At 43.3% G+C, this 15,261-nt stretch overlaps 1 protein-coding gene across 10 annotated transcripts in view; it reads right to left on the reverse strand.

Moving 5' to 3' along the window:
• CACNA2D4 (calcium voltage-gated channel auxiliary subunit alpha2delta 4) overlaps window positions 1-15,261 on the reverse strand; it is a 132,854-nt gene that overhangs the window by 79,468 nt on the left and 38,125 nt on the right. For 8 of the 10 annotated variants that reach the window (XM_074871689.1, XM_074871683.1, XM_074871686.1 and 5 more), the window contains 8 exons: window positions 14,658-14,735; window positions 13,289-13,369; window positions 10,783-10,857; window positions 9,289-9,375; window positions 5,705-5,776; window positions 1,513-1,574; window positions 761-828; window positions 577-622 (listed from right to left, as the gene is read on the reverse strand). In XM_074871689.1, coding sequence (XP_074727790.1) covers window positions 577-622; window positions 761-828; window positions 1,513-1,574; window positions 5,705-5,776; window positions 9,289-9,375; window positions 10,783-10,857; window positions 13,289-13,369; window positions 14,658-14,735 — 569 coding nt within the window. The remainder of the gene's footprint in view (window positions 1-576; window positions 623-760; window positions 829-1,512; window positions 1,575-5,704; window positions 5,777-9,288; window positions 9,376-10,782; window positions 10,858-13,288; window positions 13,370-14,657; window positions 14,736-15,261) is intronic. The other 2 variants (XM_074871684.1, XM_074871682.1) reach the window with 1 other exon arrangement.

The following is a 15,261-nucleotide window of genomic DNA, read 5'->3' on the forward strand; positions in this document are numbered from 1 at the left end:
TAACTGAATGTTGGGTTCATGAAAATCCCAAACCTCACAGCAATAAATGGAAAGTGCCATGCTTCACCCCATTTCATATCCAAACAAAGCAAAACCATAAATTATGCTTGCTATTGAAAGAGGGATCATAAATCACCTCCATGTTCACTAGAAGCTAGGTCTAGGCTCAGTTCAGAAGAATGCCAACCAAAAATAAGCTAGGATTTAAAAAAGCATTTCAATCTCTCGCTAAGCTTGCAACAAAATTTCCTGACAGGTCTGACATACTGTAGGTTTTGTAGCACAATTCTGAGCAACATGAGGAGGAACAAAGTAAGTCTGAGCACAGAAGACTGAGCATAAATTTCAGGAGATGTCTCTTAGCAGAGGGTTGTGCCAGGCCTTGGTGGGATCTCCCAAAGGAAGAGGTGGAACTGAATTGCCTGGAGACAATCAGATCTCTGCAGGTGCAGCCCCTGAACACCATTGCTTTTTCTCTAGGCCACAGAGGGCCCTGAACTCAAGCCAAATTGCTGGGAACTTTGCCAAAATCTCATGACAAAGGCCTGTGTCATTGATAGGATTTCCTCCACTTACCATTCATTTGCTAAAAACAAGTCTGGCTGGAGCAGGTCATGCAAACCTGAAACCAGATAATACATAGAGCGTTCAGTTAGGCAGCAGGCAGGCAGATACAGGCTGTGAAGGAGAAGTGAAGCAGTGAAGTTCAGAGTAGCTACCTTGTCCCTTAGGACAGCATGGCCATTTCAGATTAACCTACCTTCTTCCACTGAAGTGTTCCCCAGCATAATGTACTCCCCGTGTCCCCTGGACAGCACAACACCCAGACTGCAGACAGGAAGGAAAACAGAGGGCTTGTCAGCAAGGAGAGGTCTAATCCCTAAACATGACACTGCGTTCCCTACAGTTATAACCCTTAAAGACATTAACTCCCTCCACAGCTATTCAAGAAAAGAACATCATCAAAAGAGGATTAAGTGAGATCTGATTTCAGCACAAGAGGCTAAGGAACCTGTCTGTAGGGCTATGAGGCATTTTTGGTGACATTTCTTTTGGCCAACGTTGTAGGTTCAGGTTAACAATAACATTTCTCAAACCTGTGCCAGTTTCAAACCATTTCAGCTGGGGAAAAAACACAAAAATTTGTTTGCTTGGTTTCTTATGCAATGTTTTATAATTTTCAGTTTATAACAATTTTTTGTTTAGAGCCATATGCCAGAACATAAAACATATTCAGTGGAACTGAAAATTGAAGATGTCTCGTTTCTATAAAATGAAACGACATACTTCACCTAAGGTATAGCTTTAGGACTCTGAACTTCAGATAAAGCATAATATTCCTTTTGATTTGACCGCATACTATTTTAATGGCTATAGGAGCAAAGAAGTCAGTTATTCACACTGCTCTACTCATGAGTCATAGCCAGTTTTATGAAGAAATGGGACCGATTTGCTGTCCCTGATGGCAGACTTCTTATAGACCATATCGGTGTCATGCGAGTCCTTGCTCACCTGAAGGGTGTGCCACTGATGTCCGTGAAGAAATAATCATTGGTGAGGAAGAGAACTCGTTTCTGGAATAAGAGCATGAATAAGAAAGTGAGAGACTATCTGACAGACCAAGAGCATAGTGATAATGGGGACCTGGGATATACTCCTCAAGGCTAATCAAAAGCAGTTGATCATTACCAACACTTCACACCCTGCTAGGGCTGGCTGGAGGCAGGAATGAATGTTCAGTATTCAGCATGTTCAGCAGCTTGTGACTTTTGGGATCCAGACAGGCACTCTGTCATTCCATCTAGGGCTTCAGTTAAATCTTTCTTTGCTCCTAGGGCTCCTGCACAGGCTGCAGGAAAGGGTGGGGGGGAAGCTGCCCTCCCCCTCGCACCCTCCAAGCCAACGTGCTGGGGCCCTGCAGCTCTCTTGCTTTACAGAGCAACCTTGATGGCTTTGCACATCATCATCATCCCAAGCAGGAGCGGGGGCTCAGTGAGACAGGTATGACAGAAAGGTGGGGTTGGAGGAGAGGCAGGATGACAAACCTACCCACTGTGTGGGTGGGCAGCCAGGGCCAAGTCTCCCCACTCCTGTGGAAAATGCTGAGATTCCTGAATTTGCTTTCATGCCAAACTGGGACAAAACATTAACATATTCCAATTTTGTTTAAAAAAATCAGTTAAAAAAATTACACTTTCAAATTTTAAAAAAGTGCTGATTCAAGTCCAAGCCATTTTGATTCACATGAAAATATTTTCTTCAGACTGACATTTCAACTGAAGACATTTCAGGTTTTTGAAAGCTGCTTCAGAATTTCAGCTGTTTGCCAGACTGGCCTTTTCCTGTAGGAAAGTGTTGATTTCAGTGGAACTCTTTTCCAAGGGAGAAAAGTTTTTGGAAAGTTTCTATCCAACCCTTATGCCAGTGTATGAACCCTAATATGTTTAAAATCCCAGCTCCTGTCTGAAAACGAGGTGAGAGGATGTGTGTGGGAGACAGGGAGTGAACACAGAAAACTCAGTGTTCCCCAGGGAAAGTCGTGCCTGCTCTAACCTGCTCAAGCCAATGCTGCAGTGGAAGTGAAGTGAGGCACAAAGGGGGAGCCATCGCTAGCTCCACAGTGTGCCTCTACAGTGCACACAGCGGATGGGCTGATGGGGATGGGTGGTGTTGTTAGGTGAGGAGGTGGAGGACGGCTCAACTCATTCCCTCCCCTGTCTCTCCATGCATGGCAATTGTGTACTGCAGAGTGACAGGGTCCAAGCCTTTTGCTGAGTCAAGATGTTCCAAAGTGCTGTGATACCCCCAAGGAACATAGAATGGTGGTGGTTTGGTGGCTGTGGGGAAGGTTCAAGAGGTATTAAGCCTCCCTTTCCTTGACAGTCTGATCTGACCACGGAGAGGGGAAGGCCTGGGATGTAGGCCTGCCCCTGGGGGAAAGGATGCAGTAGAAAGTGGTCCAGGGATGCCACTACTCTGAGACCCTTTCCTTCAGTGTGGCTTGTTCTGCTCCTCCTTTGTTCCCCTGACCTGCCCCTCTTCTGCACCTGCAGCCACTCAGCACTTGCACCTGGTGGGAGAGAGGCAAACCTCTGTTTGAGCAACGGGAGGGGATGGGTGGCCATCCCTCCCCAGGACAGCTGGAGGTATCACCCCTTATCCATGGGAAGGAAGAGAAGCAGGGGCACCCTTGAGCCAAGAGGAGCTGAGGATGATCAGACACGACTTTGCTACACAGCGCAGAGTAAGGGAGAAGACAAGAAAGGGGCGTGTTGGCACAGTGATAGGGTGGCTGACTACCAGCACCTGCCGTCTGGGAACACATGTATTTCCAGTTCTGGTATTGTCACTGTACTAGTCAGCCAGTCCTGGCTAATGCCATTATCAGTGGTTTGCCACAACTCCTACCCATGTCCTTGCTCTTTTGCTTTCACAGTCACAAACCTTTGTACCCTAGATGCAAGCAAAAGCATTTTTTACCACTAGATCTCTCTAACAACTACCCCTTGTCTTTGGTCCTTATTTTTCCCTATCTCACTCTGCTCTCAATACCTTCCTGAGATCAACGTGGGGAATCAACTTTTACATGGCTGACAGAATCATTTCTATCACCCGCACTCAGCCCTTCTCTCTGCCATCTGACTGCCTCATTCTCTTTGTTTCAAGGCTCTGTCAGCACTTTCTTTGTTTCAACGCTGCTCTGCTTCATCAGCTAGCAGAGTAGAAGTGGGAATTGCTAAGTTTCACTTCTGGTCCTCGCTCCATGTGTGTTCTGATAATAGTAAAACTGTCACATACTCAGCTTCAGTCTCCTATTATGCTTCATAATGCTTGCAGAGTAGCAGAGTAAAACAGATAATACCTCTTACCAAGGCTACTTTTTGTTTTCTTTTTTTCCCTGAGTAGGGGAACAGAAAGATGTCCCTAAAATACTGAACTAAAAAGGTATTTTTGGATGACTCAGAAGAAATGTTATTGAGGGTGCACAGAGACAGAGGTTAAGGTAGCAAAATAAGCAATCTAGACTTACAAAGAATAGATCTTGCTGGAAAACCCTGATTGCTTTTCTGGCAGAATAACAAAGGTAATGGATGAAGGGAATAAAGGACATGGAATGTATCTGGGTTTATATAAAGCACTTGAAACAGCTTCTCATGAAATTTTATGTTAAAGAATCAGTTAAAGTGGGCTTAAATAAGATGTGGAGTGAGAACCAGCTGCAGTACTGTAAACAAAAAGAAACAGTAAACAACAGGGCATCGAGGGAAAAAGATCTAATGAGAGAAACAGGCTGTTTTAGGAGCCCTTATGTACAGTGATCTGTAAGACAAAATAAAACAACATTTCTCATCGCACTGAGAAGAAGTCCCAACAGCCCTAAAAATTAGAAAGGCTGGACAAGAAGGAAAGGGATTCATGTGGAAAAATGGCAACTGGCAAAAATAGCTAAGAAACACAGAAACCAAGGTAGCTGTTCCAGTGCAGCTGTGGGAGAAAAAACTGAAGGGACAGCAGAAAGGAGATTTGGGGCTCCCTGTTCAGAAATATCCTGTTACAGAGAATAGATGCTCTCTACAGAGCAACAGGGAAACAGTACTCAAATAATTCAGTGAAGCCTTGGTACTTGTATACTAGGAAATATACAAGAGACAATGGGAGCAAAAATAATTGTTGAACTGCTTGGACTGAAAAGTGTGCAATATTCCAAATGCAGATGTTGGCAATGCCCAAGAGAGGAAAGGCAGAGCCATCGACAGGTACCTGATAGCTGCAAACACTGAGAATAGAGAAAGATAATTTAGTTCAAGATCCAGCCGTACAATCATTCAGAGGAAGTGGAGGGGTGTCTTCATTAGGAAAGGGCATCATTTCAGCAGTGGCTGTGAGCAGTCAGTTTATTGGAATTGGTGCTGACTGTGGCTTAGCATGGGAGCAGTTCAGCCAGCCTGATCGCTGAAAAAAATGGTCTCTATAAAAGTTGGAAAATTTTCCTGAAATATGGAAGACTTCTGGGGATTGTAACTTTCAGGACTCTGGAATACTTCCTAACAGGAAATGATGAAAGCCAAAATCTTTAGGAGAGTTAAATAAACCTGAATGAAAAAGTACCAGCAAATATAAATGTACAAGACAATTTTGCACGATTCCAATGGAAGATGTATAACCCTACATTAGAGCTGGTAGGGAACATTCAAAAGTCTCCATTTCACTAGGACTTTTCCTAAAACATCTGCAAATATTTGCATAGAAATTTAATCCAGGACCTGAATAAAGGAAATCGCATTCTGACAGAGTGAGGGACAAAGTTTTCATGAGTGTTTTTGGGTAGGGAAAGTGAGTTGCAAAATAGCCTCCAAACGTCCTTCTGTCTAGGTCTAGCATAGTCTTTCCCCATTCTAAACTCTTGAAGATGTCCATTTCACAGCCCTATAAACAATGAACAACATGGGTTTTGGCTTTGACAAAGTAGGGAGCTGTGAGTAATTTCCAATACCTTTGGAAGAGCAGAATGTCAGTAGGTATAAAGAGCACTTGTAACGATGCTCTATTTTATGTCTTTTGCACATGTGTTATATATGTAGTGAAGCAATAAAATCCTCACACTCAGAAATGCTGAGCATTAAAACCACATCCTTTGTGGTTCTTCGGCATCCATTTCCCATCCCCTCTCTTGTGTGACCTGAACAGAAGGATAATTTCTTACCCCTTTATCCATAGGGACCTTCACATCCATAGAGAGGTAGCCTGTTTCCCCATTGATCATGGCTGTTCTCAGCTGCAGAGGTGAAGAAAATTAGTGTTAGTGTGTCCAGGCAGGGCAGGGCAGGAATTAATAGAGCTGCTTGTCATTAATGAACAGGGGCTGGCAGAAAACAGTGACTGTTTTTCCACCCCCCCAGCTCTTTCTTGCTTCTTTTAAACTGAGAACCTGTTCTCAGTGGTCAGGATCCTTGTTCAGTCAGGGCTGATAAGTGACACAGAATAATAATGGCTTATACTGAAAGCTTGTTGATACGTCTTTTTAGTGAAAGGAAAGGATCTGGAAGCTATGAAATTGCCAGTCCAAGTTTCAGACTTCACCATTTGACAGCCAGAAAGTCATTAGCATGGTGCTTTGAGAGCCTGGAAGAGGAGACACCTGAGAAATTCACTAACTCCCCCAGACTGATTCCAAAGATCTTGGACATTTTTTAAAGTGATTTATAAATTATAGGCTGTATTCAGCAACACTTCTGAGGTGCAGCAAAGCAGCTGTTTAACACAGCAAAGCAAGAATGTATGATAGCAGGGTAGGCAGCGAGAAGACCACTTTATTCAATCCAGGTTTCAAAGGCAAAACATAATTTTCACAGTGACTCTCAGCCTCTTGTAAGAAAGAGCCGGGGAATTTTTCCACAACTGCAGAGGCTTTAACTTTATATCCAGCCTGCCAGAGCATATCAGCCTATTGCTTCAGCCTGAATAGAAAAAAAAAGGTGGGAAGTAACTTATTCATTCACACAAATTGCTTCCGTACTCCCAGAGACAGGCCTCCATTCAGGTGCTGGCCAGTCTCAACTGCATTTTCTTTACAAGGCCACAGTTCTATTTATTATGGCTGCTTGATGTGGGTTATTTACAGACCTTGAATGTAAAGCATGTTGTTTCCCAAGACCCATGTCTTGGAAATCAAAACACTGACTATTACTCCCTTTTTGGCTAAGAGTGTTTGACCTCCTGCCAGAGCCATGGCACACTGTCTGTTCTGGCCTGACAACCTGCAGCATTTTCTATGGATTCTGGGTTTAGTTCAGATATTGTTGCTTCATTCATATCATCTTGAACATCAGGCATCTCTCATTGCCCCCATAAGGCAGTGGAGATCTCAGCTCCAGCTAGTCTGCACACAGGCCACTTGTCCTGTGCCTAGCCCCCAGGTGACAGTGGCTGTAGGTTGGTGCCACAATCCTGACTTGCTGCTTCTTCCTCAATAGCTTTTCCTGCATTGAGAAGTCAATTACAGTCCTGGTGTCTGCCTCACCCCCGCCCCAATGCTCAGTCCTTTTTAGGCAGGACACTTCTGGCAACAACTGGCCTCCACTTTGAAAAATGTGTGGTGGAGTTTGTACAGTGGTGTAGTCTGGTGCACACTGAAGCACTTGTTCCCGACACCCCAAACAGCAAACTCTCTTACTCCAGGGCAGTGAGTCTGTGCTGTCCCCATCACTTGTAATGAGAGCTGCTGAATCCTCCCCCCTATCTGCTTATGTTGTTTCAAACCACAACAGATATACAATTTACCTGAGGGGTCTCACGACACCCAGGTGTTTTGCCACTCAGTTTCAACATCTTTGCAGACTAATTTCTTCTCCACTGGTTGTCAAGGCTGAAGAAAATCTGGGTGGCAGCTCCTAGACTGCTAGAGAGGGTCTCTTGACCCTTCCCTTTTCCCTTCACACTGAGAACATCCCTGTGTTCCTTTACAAGCAAGCCCAAACTTCATTTCTGCCTAGCTGCAGATAGTACTATTGTGCATCAATTGGTATTTTCCAGACAGTGCCATCTTCCCCTAGATTCCTTTTTAGCAGCTGGCTGTATTACACATCATTAGCACTTGGGCATATTTTTCCAGTCTGAATTTGCTGCTTATCAGTGTTGCTGAGATTATACTGCAACTGATGTTGAGTCTGTCATTGATCTAATACCATAGCTGCATATCTGAGTGTTGAAATGTTGGCAGCTTTCTGCTGCAGTGGGTGTATCTCAAGAGTCTCTAGACTTGCTGAAGTCACACTGCAGATATTGTTCGTGTCACTGAATGTCTCTGTACCCTCAGTGACTGCAACCTTTCTTTCTTCTGAAAGGTGCAGTACAGGAACACAAAGTGGCTTTGTTTTTCATGTCTCTCTTGAATTTTTTTCACTGGATAATTTTATTTTGATTGCCTACAGATAGAAACCTTACACTTTGCTTCATATTTACATTCAAGTATCAGAGTTATTTGGTCAGACAGGAACCTGCTAACCAAATAAATATGACAGCAAACCAAAGTCCTCTCATTTCCTGGATTTTTTTTTTTTTCTTTTTTGGTAAAATAGCAAACTGGGTAAAGAGGAGCAGCTCTAAAAGTGGCTCCAGTGAGAGAGAAAACTACAGTGGGAGCAGAGCTCCTGTAAGACATCAGTGAGCCCCCACAAAGTCATTGGCAGCCTGCATCTTGGTGGTTCCACTCATGTAAAGCCTCTTATTTCTGTCTTGCTTTCTGTGTTTCACACCCAGTTCCACTGTGTTTCCTTTCTCAAGTTGCCACTCTTTCACTTCCCAAGTTCCTTTGGTGTGGCCCTCTGTACTTGGCCTGCACTAGCAGCAATTGCTACTTTGATCCTCTTGCTGGGCAGCTCCTTTGTCCTAGCTGTTTAAGTGGATATCTATAGCATCAGATCCGTTTATCTCAGCAGTCTCCCCTGTAATCCAGAAGCATGTGTCCCACAGGTAATTCTATCTTACTCCAAATTCAGTTCTTACCCTAGTAACTTAAGTGTCTATTCTCTCCTAATTCTTCTGAATAAAAGAAAACCAGCCACAGAGGAACTTGTCTACCTTCTCGTTATATCTGGGTTCCTAGTTGTGCAACACAGCAACGTGCAGCTGTTAAGTGCATGCTGCTTTTTGTTTATCACGTCTTAATAACTTTGCTCAGAAATCATCAGGAAAGGTATTTTCTGATCTTTTCCCTCTGGTCAGCTGTTGTTTTCAGTGCCTCCACACCTGTGCGATAAGGTGGTTTCTGGAAATTTATTTTTCTCAAGTGTCTAAGTACCTTATTCTCTTTGTCTATTATTAATAGTGGCTGAAGCTTTAGTCTCTTTTTGAATGTACTTTCTTCCTTGTTGCAGATGTCTTTAATTGAGTGGCTTCAGCTATATCTCACCTACTACATGTATGGGTAACACCATGGCACACTGCCTAACTCCTAGGCTATCTTGGCTTTGTGTTAAGGCAGCATTTGGGCCATGTACACACAGGCTGGCTCCCTGGAGCTCCCTCCAAAGTGCTTCCTTACTCCTGCCAGTGCTTTCCCTCCCTGTTCCATGAGAAGGAAAACTAATACTGGTGAAGGAAGACAAGCACTTTTGTAGGGGAGCATCATCCTTGACCTCTTTTAGACTGCCAACCTCTCAGTCAGGGTCAGTCAGGCACAGAAAAAAATAGGAGTGCCTGCTACTCCTCTGCCCCTTCCATACAGGCACACAAAATAATAGAAAGAAGGAGCTACAAAAAAGGCTAAATTAACTGTCTGATACTCACTATTTCATCCTGGTCTTCCCATTCCACTTCAGAGAGATCTACGCTATTGTAGTTCGGCTTAGGCTTCAGTTTCTTTCCTTCTTTATACTGGCATTTATTTAAAAAAAAAAAAAAAAAGAAAAGAAAAATACCCAAGTAAGCGGCTAGATTACTTCCTAAACTAACCCTTCAATAATTGATATTTGAAAAACAGGGATGTCTCATTAATTCTCTGACTAGGAAGGCAGCTTTTGGGTGCAAGTGCCTTCTTGGTCCCATGCCATGTATGTATTTATGTGGACAGTGTGGGACTAGGAGAGTTCAAGTGGTAGAAGTTGATCCAGTAGCAAGGGATGGGCAGGAACACAGGTAAACTTGCAGTTAAAGGCTATGACCTCCTTTGTGAAAGTATTCTAAATAGATCAGTACAATACACTTGCCTCCAGGAAATAATTTTTTTCCCACAACTAAGAGTGTAATGCCATTAACACTATAATACCAGCAGGAGATCTTTTCTGATGGGAATTAGGCTTTGACACCACTGACAGAAAGGTAGGTTTTTCACCTAGGGCTATCTGATGCAAAAGAGCTATTTCCCTGTAATCTTCCAGGTGAAGGAAAAGGTGTGAAGCAAACAAAGAGAGGCCAATTTCAGGTGGAGGATAAAGCAGTGCCCTTGCCCCATCCTGGAGACACTATGTGTCCCTTCTCTTCACATATTGAAGTAGAACTAGCTGTGCCTGTGGTCTGCCTGTGCAAAACTGCCTTTTTGAAGACAGCTGCTGTGAAGCCCTGTGGTGGCACTTTCTCTTGCCACTAACCACACTAACACTTACAGCTGTGCGCAGGTGGATTTGTGCCATCAGGCATGTGTATTAAATGTAAAATCATGGCATGCCTGGGTATCTGAGTAACGAGGCCAGCTGTGTGTTTGCAGACAGATGTGCAGTCTGGAGCTCCAGGAGACACCATGAGGGAGAAACATCGTGCTTGTGTCCACTCCCTCAAGTCCCAGAAGGTCTTTGCAGCCTACTGGTCTCTAAATTGTCTTTCTTTTACCATGTTACCAAGATTTGTGGTACTGGACCCTGCTGGCCTCAGATTACCAAAATGTCCAACACTACAGCTGCTGGGTAGCTATTACTGGGGTGCTACTCATGCTGAATCTTCTTGTAGGAGATCTGCCCAAGCAAGGGGAATCGTTTTTTCAGCCTGGCAGTGAAACCTTGCATGGATGCAGATACACATGCACCCACAGTACAGCAAGTGCACACAAATACAGCCCTCACATGCACTCTTATGGAGAAAGACAGGCAGGGTGCCTTACACTTCATACACGTGTGTACATAAACACATCTATGTGGAATTGATTTGTCTGTCCCTCATGCTCCTGGGTGCCTATATATCAGAGTCTGGTAGACTTCACAGCTCAATAAAATGTGAGAAATCAGGAGCATCCCTGAAAGCCACTGTTTTCAAGTAAGGAAAGGTTCTCAAATTCACAGCTATACATACCAAAGGACGGAGGTCTGGATGTGAAAGGATGTAGCCATTGTTGGTGTTCAGAAAGGCATATCCATGGACACCCAGCTGAAGAAAGAGGGGTTAGAATAATTAGTACTTTAGCTAGAAACACTGCTGTTTAATGGGTGCCACTGCTAACTTGGCACACCAATATTCAGAAATATTTTCCTTTTAAAGGTATTGACCAGCAGAAAATAGGGTGCATCCCAAACCATTTACCTCCTGATCTCTGGCCACTCCATCTGAGCAGGCTGACTGTGCTTGGATGCACAAAAGGATGGGCAGGTACTTGATTTGTGTACATATTCAGAAAAAGATGGCCTCCTAGAGTCTGATTGTCCTTGTGGACAATTACTACCCAGAGGCAAAATAAGCTCTCCACAGCAGGCCCAGCAGTGCTGCATATAAAATGGGCATCGATGGGGAATGTCATAAATAGTACAGAAACAGTGGTGACAGGTCTGTATACCCATCACTACATATGCACAACAGTGAATGAACAAGTGAGTATGAATCTCACAGATGGCTTCCCTGGAAACCCAGTTGGCCTTCAGAGGATCTCTGCATTATGTTTCAGTGCTGGCAAGACCAGACCTAGCCTAGGCCAATTGTACAAGCCTGTAGTCTTAAAATGCTTTTTAAGGAATAGCATAATCTAACAAGAGCAGACGCTAGCTGACCTGATCTGCAAGAGATTTCCAAGAGAGCAATTACTCAGATCAAGCCCATATATAATAGAAATTCCAGCTAAACCCTGAGCTGCTAAAAACCTGCTGATAGCCTGTGCTTGCCAAAACAAGAGCTGTCTCAAGGAAAACAAGAATGGCTAAGGTTTCTATCTTCAAAAAAATATTGCAACTTAATATTCCTATAGAGACAGTCCTGAAGGAGGTGGGGAGGTAAGTAATTTACAATCTGTCTGTGCCTTTTTGGAGGGAATTAATTCTGTATTTCACACATTCCAGATCAAAACTTTGGACTCTCTTTATGCAAAACAGTTTTTTGCGAAGCCCACTGAGCTGAGGTCAGCATGGCAAGACGAAACCAAGACATTTGATCAGGACTACAACAAGCTTCCTTGTTAGCCTATTAAAGCTGAAATTTCCCAGCCCAGTAAGTGCAATCATAAATGTACTAGGTCTCAAGGTCTGTAACTCTGGAACTGGTCCTTTGTAACCCATATGCCAGGGGATTCAAGTTGATGATCCTAGGTTAACAAACTGGTCTGGAGTTGGAAGAGCTTCTGGGAAGTCGTGACCTGCCTCTGATATAAAGAAATCCTTCAAATAATTTTCCCTCCTTCCCTTGCACTGCTTGGAGGAAAGAACAGTGTCCCTTCTTGGCCTAGAAGAAAGATTATTGTGACACATGGCCTTCAAGTGATGTGGAGGGAGGAAGATGAAAAGGTATTAATCTTATAGAGAAAATGAAAGTATAAAAATTGAAACTCCTATACAAGGTTCCCCCAGACCCAAACCAGCTAGCTTTTGCATGCTGAGTGCATGCACCCCTATACTCATAGTTCCTGGGTCGCCCAAAGGATCATTTTCTACAGCTTCATGTGAATGGTCTGCCCTGCATCCATGTCTGGAAGCGCCACACAAATTCATAGCTTCTGACAGCGCTTTCAGTCCTGTGAGTCTTCAGCAATCAGATTTTGGACAACTGCCTAACTGGTAGTAGTCATCTGACAGTTACTTAAGAGAAATTGAAAACTTGAAATGATGGCTCAAATTGCCTGATTTCATGGTGATCCTCAGATGTGCTTGCTGTCTCCTGGTATGCAGACTGATTGAAGAAAAGGTCACTGCACAGAATTTACTGCAGAAACCAAACTAAACAGTGCACCTCTGGGGGAGTTTCCTATGGATGAACATATTTTTTTAGATATATTGAACATAGAGCTAATGGAAAGTTGGACTAAATTCTGGAGAGCAAATAATCTATCTAGGTATAGCACAAGCGAGTGAGAGCCAACTTCCTGTACACTGTCCTGCCAAGAAATCTTCATGCTGCTCTGGAGAAAGGACCCTCCAGGCATGACAGAAAAGTTGGCTCTCTGTAGTCCATTCAGTCCTCAGTTTTTCTGCTAAGAATATTGACAGTGAAACTATGGGGTTTTTTTGCAAGCTGGCATGACAGCTTTTGTCCACTAGGAACAGAATATAAAAATTTCATTCTTCTGAGATAGGCTGTCAAATCTGTATCATCTCTGATGGGTCTAGGTTGATGACCATCAAGATGCAAAGGCTCCATGACCTGTTGCCAAGCTACAGGATCATCCATTCTTTGTGTTTCTGAAGCAGTCTAAGAGCTTCTAGTGGTGAATGATTTCTCATGTGCTATATAGAAACCACACATCACGACATCCAACATCTCTTGCTTTATGCTCATAGTTCTTTCTACAGGCAGAGGAATGATTTTTCAGTAATGCCCATGGAAGAATAACTAGTGACTTTGCTGTGCAGAATAACAAATTGCATTATCTCAGTCTTACCTTATACCGTGGAGCAAGTTTTAACAACTCCCTCAGTGGTACATCGGAGCCCACCACACCCAGAAGAATGCCATGAGATCGCTTAGAAACAAAGGAGAATCCATTTTCAGAAGCAAAACTTTGGTAGCTCTCTACCCGAATACACATTATTGCCTTCCTACTAGTCTCTCAGATGTTCTCTCTAGGCTTGTATGAATATATTCATTCAAAACCAACTAACATACCTCAAAAAGTCTCAAGGAGTTGCTCCAGTGTTCATGGAGAAGCACATTTCTACCCAATACTAGTCAGCATTTCTATGATTCAGAAGTCACATAAAATCATGACAAGTTTTGAGGGCAAACCCTTGCATTCAGTATGCGTAAATAATAGTAAGGGCAAGGCAGTCATGCAGAAGAGCAACTAAACCAAATGTCAAATACAAAATTGTTAACCTAGGAAAAAGGAATGCAGGAAATCCCATGAAATGGGCAACTGGTTGTTTAATAGGCATCTGGGGAGCTTGATGGAAAAATGACACACAGGCTCCCACTGCAGTGCTGTGCTAATATGGGTTAAGGCCAGACTCAGATGGAGAAAGCAGACAATGTTTGTAGGACTTGGATGAAGAGTTTATCCCTCATACAGCAATGGTACCATCCACCATTTTAAAAGGATGCTGAGAAACTAGAAATGGTACAGAAGAGAGTGTCTAAAGGGTTTCAAAACACAAAGGAAATGCCCTTATGAGACACCTAAATTATTCAACCTTTTCATCTTATCAAAAGATAGGCAGGTTTGACTTTATTGCAGTGTAGAAGATGCTTCCCAAGAGAAGATACCAAAAGGTACAGGCTTTCTAATCTAGCAGAGAAATCCATTACAACAGGAAAGTGAGGTCAGACAAATTGAAAGTGGAATTTAGACACTAGTTTTTAACAGAGAGTGAGAAACTGCAATGGAGAGCTCAGAGCTGGATGCTTTTCTTCAACGACACTTTTGCCAAACACAGGTTATCGGGCTCACGAAGGACTGTCTATATGAAATGTAAAGGTCTGCAGTAAAATTCACAGGCCAGACAAGGTAATAATCTCTTCCACCCTGAAGCTTTATTGGTCTGCAAATTAGGCTAGGTTTGAAAATGGAAGGGATAAAACAGGGAGAAGTGTCATATTTAAGGGGTATTTTGAAGAAATAGCATTCAGAGGAAATGACAGACTATCATTTTGTCAGATAAATTATCAGCCGCACGTCCTGCCAGAGGTCTGCGGCAGTCCCTAATGGCCAGCTCTTCTTTCAGAGACCCATTGGCTTTAAAACCCTGCAAAGGTCTGCTGCATCCTTTCACCTCAGCTGGCTGGAAGGGGAGTGAAGCCCGCGTTACACTCACCGTCTCGTTCTTTTTGCTGAAGACTGGCATAGCCACTGTTGTCATGAGCAACAGACTTTGAGCCTGAGATGCAAAGAGCTGCCACAGAACAATGAGCCGTGTGTTAGCACATACAATACTGCAGATAACCCGAATGAAAGGCACTGGAATTCCCAAGGACCCAGATGTTGATTACAATTAGCTACCTCCTTGCCTCCCACACCCCTCTAAAACCAGATGGCAGCACTTTTCAATATCTGTATCCGAGAAGATCGTGGGATGGATGTTTGGATGGGATGAAAGCCAGGGAAATGTGTTGAAGCAGGAGAAATTAAAGAGCTCTTTTAATGAAGAGACAGGAACCTGTAGAAGTGGTGGCACAATTTATACCCACTACACATTGGGAGTGTAGACATGAGCACTTATGCAACAAGTATAAAAACCACCAACACAAGGAGCACAGAATAGAGAAAAGCAACACAAATATGAGCAAAATTACAAACAAGATATCATTTATATTGCAAACACATGAATATCACAAATGAGAAACACCACAGGCAAATATTTAAAAGGCACAAATACACTCAGAGCCTGCTTATATATACTTGTTACTCAAGCATCTAAG

Source organism: Strix uralensis, chromosome 5, assembly GCF_047716275.1.
Source record: "Strix uralensis isolate ZFMK-TIS-50842 chromosome 5, bStrUra1, whole genome shotgun sequence".
Classification (NCBI taxonomy): domain Eukaryota; kingdom Metazoa; phylum Chordata; class Aves; order Strigiformes; family Strigidae; genus Strix; species Strix uralensis.